The 2,987-nt window shown below is 35.9% G+C and overlaps 1 protein-coding gene across 1 annotated transcript; it reads right to left on the bottom strand.

Moving 5' to 3' along the window:
• LOC137829659 (protein SLOW WALKER 1) lies at positions 1 to 1,916 on the bottom strand. Its single transcript, XM_068636515.1, has one exon. The coding sequence runs from the start codon at positions 1,827 to 1,829 to the stop codon at positions 249 to 251; it is 1,581 nt and encodes a 526-aa protein (XP_068492616.1). The 5' UTR covers positions 1,830 to 1,916; the 3' UTR covers positions 1 to 248.
• Between the last annotated feature and the right edge of the window lie 1,071 nt (positions 1,917 to 2,987).

Genomic DNA, 2,987 nt, shown 5'->3' on the forward strand with positions numbered 1-2,987 from the left:
TAATACAAAACAAAATTATATAAATTAGACGATAGATGAAGATGCAAGTTGAATCCCTTCAACACAGCTAGCAATACTAAAACAGTTCCTGGTGCTTTCCAAGGATCAAATTTTGCCAACAAAATTCTAGAGAAACTGACATTGATTGAACAAAATTCCGGAATAAAGAATACATTCTTAAATAAAAATAAAAAAAGATAAAGATGATAGCCTAACAAAATCAGCTCATAGATGAGAAGCCCAAAATTTCATCTTCCAGCAATCTTCAACAAAGGAGATATTATACCCTGTATCTCTTGCAATGACTGTTGCACCCGAATCTCCTCTTCAACAGACCTCTTGAGATTTCTCACATGACTCTTGAGGGCTTGAGAAGCTCTAATATCATCCGCCCTCATTTCAAGAACTTTCTTGGTCAAACCCATCAGCAAACTGGAATATCTAGGCATGGTAGAATACTTATGCAAGAACACCAAGAGCAGTTCCAGCTTCTCCACACCCAAGTTGGAGACACACTTGATCAACGTCTTTCTAGCCACCAATTCCTCCATCACAGCCAACACATTTTCGGGGTTCTTACTCTCCAACACAGACACCAGAGCCTCCGCATGCTCAAACTTATTCAACAATCTGTCATGCTCAGCCAACTTCACCTTCTTGGGCTTCATAACCAAGTAATCCCCTGCAGAAGGTTTCTCTCCCTGCCCTCGGTGGAAATACCTAAAATGAGAAGGCCTCAACACTTTCTTCTCAGTAAGCTCCACTGGCGCAACTCTCCAAAACGAACTGGACTCAATCTCCACCTTTTCACTCTCCTTCACTTTCTTCTTGCTAGCATAGATCACCCCATTAGAGGTCCCAATCACTCGTGTTGAACAATCCGGCGAGTAACCAACAGACAGAAGAGGCGCAGGAAACCTCATAGAATGTGTAACCTTGAATGATCCATAATCAAACACCTTCAGGTAGCCATCCAACCCCACACTCATAATCCTAGACTGATTCGATTCTTCTCCAAAATCATTCCCAATTTTACCAACACATAACGAAGTCACCGTCTTGTTGTGACTCTCCATGGAGAACAAAAGCCTCCCGCCGCCTATCAAGTCCCACAGCTTGACGGAATTCCCACCCGCCGTCGCAACAATCCCTCCGGACGGCAAAAAGACAGCATCCTCCACGGGCGCTCCGTGGTTGACCTGCACCGACGATTTCGAACCCCTAACCCTAACGTCCCAGAGCTTGACGATGTGGTCATAAGAACCGGTAATGAAGACATCGGAGTTAACAGGGGAAGAGTCTCCGCACCGGACGTAGTCCTTGTGGCCGATGAATTCTGCGACGGAAGCCTCCTCGGCAACGTCCCAGAACTTGACAAGGGCGTCGTCCCCGGCGGAGATGAGGTGGAGCTTGTCGAGGAGAGGGAAGTGCACGAAGCGGACGGGGCGGGTGTGGGAGCGGAGGCGGCGGAGGGGGGTGCGGGACTTGACGTCGAAGACCTGGACGAGGCCGGAGAGGTCGGAGGCGGCGAGGAGGAGGGCGTCAGAGCGGAAGGAGGCGCATGAGACGGCGTCGGAGAAGGAGGAGATGGTAGCGGTGGGGGAGAGGGTTTTGGAGCTGAAGAGGGTGAGGGTGGCGGAGTGGGCGGCGGCGAAGGAGTGAGGGGGAGTGGGAGAGAAGGTGAGGGAAGGGACGGAGATGAGATTGGGGATTTGGCGGGTCTTGAAGGAAGACCAGTACTTGGATTCAGGGGTTTGCTTTGATCCTCTCCCTTTCGATTTCAGCTTCGCCTTCACTGGGAACCTCCTCTCAACTTTTTCTTCCTCCATTCTTCCACCTCACACCGTACTTGGGTTTAGGGTTTAAGACTGCATCATATCATATACGCCTTTTTCTTTTTCTTTCTCTTTCAACCTCCAAACCATAAAACCACTATTTATTAATAAAACACTATTTTTTAATAAATCCTTTCTCAATTTATTTATTCAATTAAAATAGTTTATTGTACACAATCAAAAATTGACCAATTTCTCTCATTTATCTCCTTGTCCATTATTTATAAAACTCGTCGGAGTTCTAACTCTTTCTTTTTTTTATCATTTTTTAAATATAGATAAAAAACAAAATTTAAATAAAAACTGATAAATTTGGTTAATAATAAATATATTTCGATGTAATTTAAATATATATATATATAATACAAGTTATTTTTAACAAAAAAAAAGTGATTATTATTTATAATTATTCATATTTAATATGGATTTGTGAATATTATTAAAAATAATATAAAATATAATTATGAGTTATAATAACTATTATGATTATTTTTAAATTATAAAGAAAGTTGAATGTCTTATTGAGATATTGAGAAAAGTTTATGTGATATGATAGTCGTAAAGATTATAAATTTATTTTTTCACATTTTAGTTAATTAAAATAATGTAAAATTATAATTATAAATAAAAAATAAATAATGTAAAATTTAAATAAATAAAATAAATTATTTAAATATAATTGTATTATTATTCATTTTATTAAATTAATTTTATTAGTTAAGTTAGTGTATTTTGATAATTTTAATATTATTTATCATTATTTAATTTATATTATATTATGTTATATATATCTATATTAAGTATATATTTTTATTTATATAAAAATTTAATATTAATGATCATTTTTATTATTGTTATTATGAAAAAGTTAATATATTTTAAAAAGTAAATGAATATTTAAAATTTGGGTAAGAAAAATTGTATATATTTAAAATTTAACAATATTATGATATATATGGAAAGAATATTAAATGATAATGAATATTGAAATATTAAAAAATGATATAATTATTTTCAATTTTCAATTTTAAAATGGATATTCATTAATAAAATAAAAAATTAATAATTACATTAATAAAATAATTATATTTTTATTTTTATTTTTAGAATTTAAATATTCAAATGGATTATGTATTGTCGTTAATAAATCAA

Source organism: Phaseolus vulgaris, chromosome 7 (assembly GCF_000499845.2).
Source record: "Phaseolus vulgaris cultivar G19833 chromosome 7, P. vulgaris v2.0, whole genome shotgun sequence".
Lineage (NCBI taxonomy): Eukaryota > Viridiplantae > Streptophyta > Magnoliopsida > Fabales > Fabaceae > Phaseolus > Phaseolus vulgaris.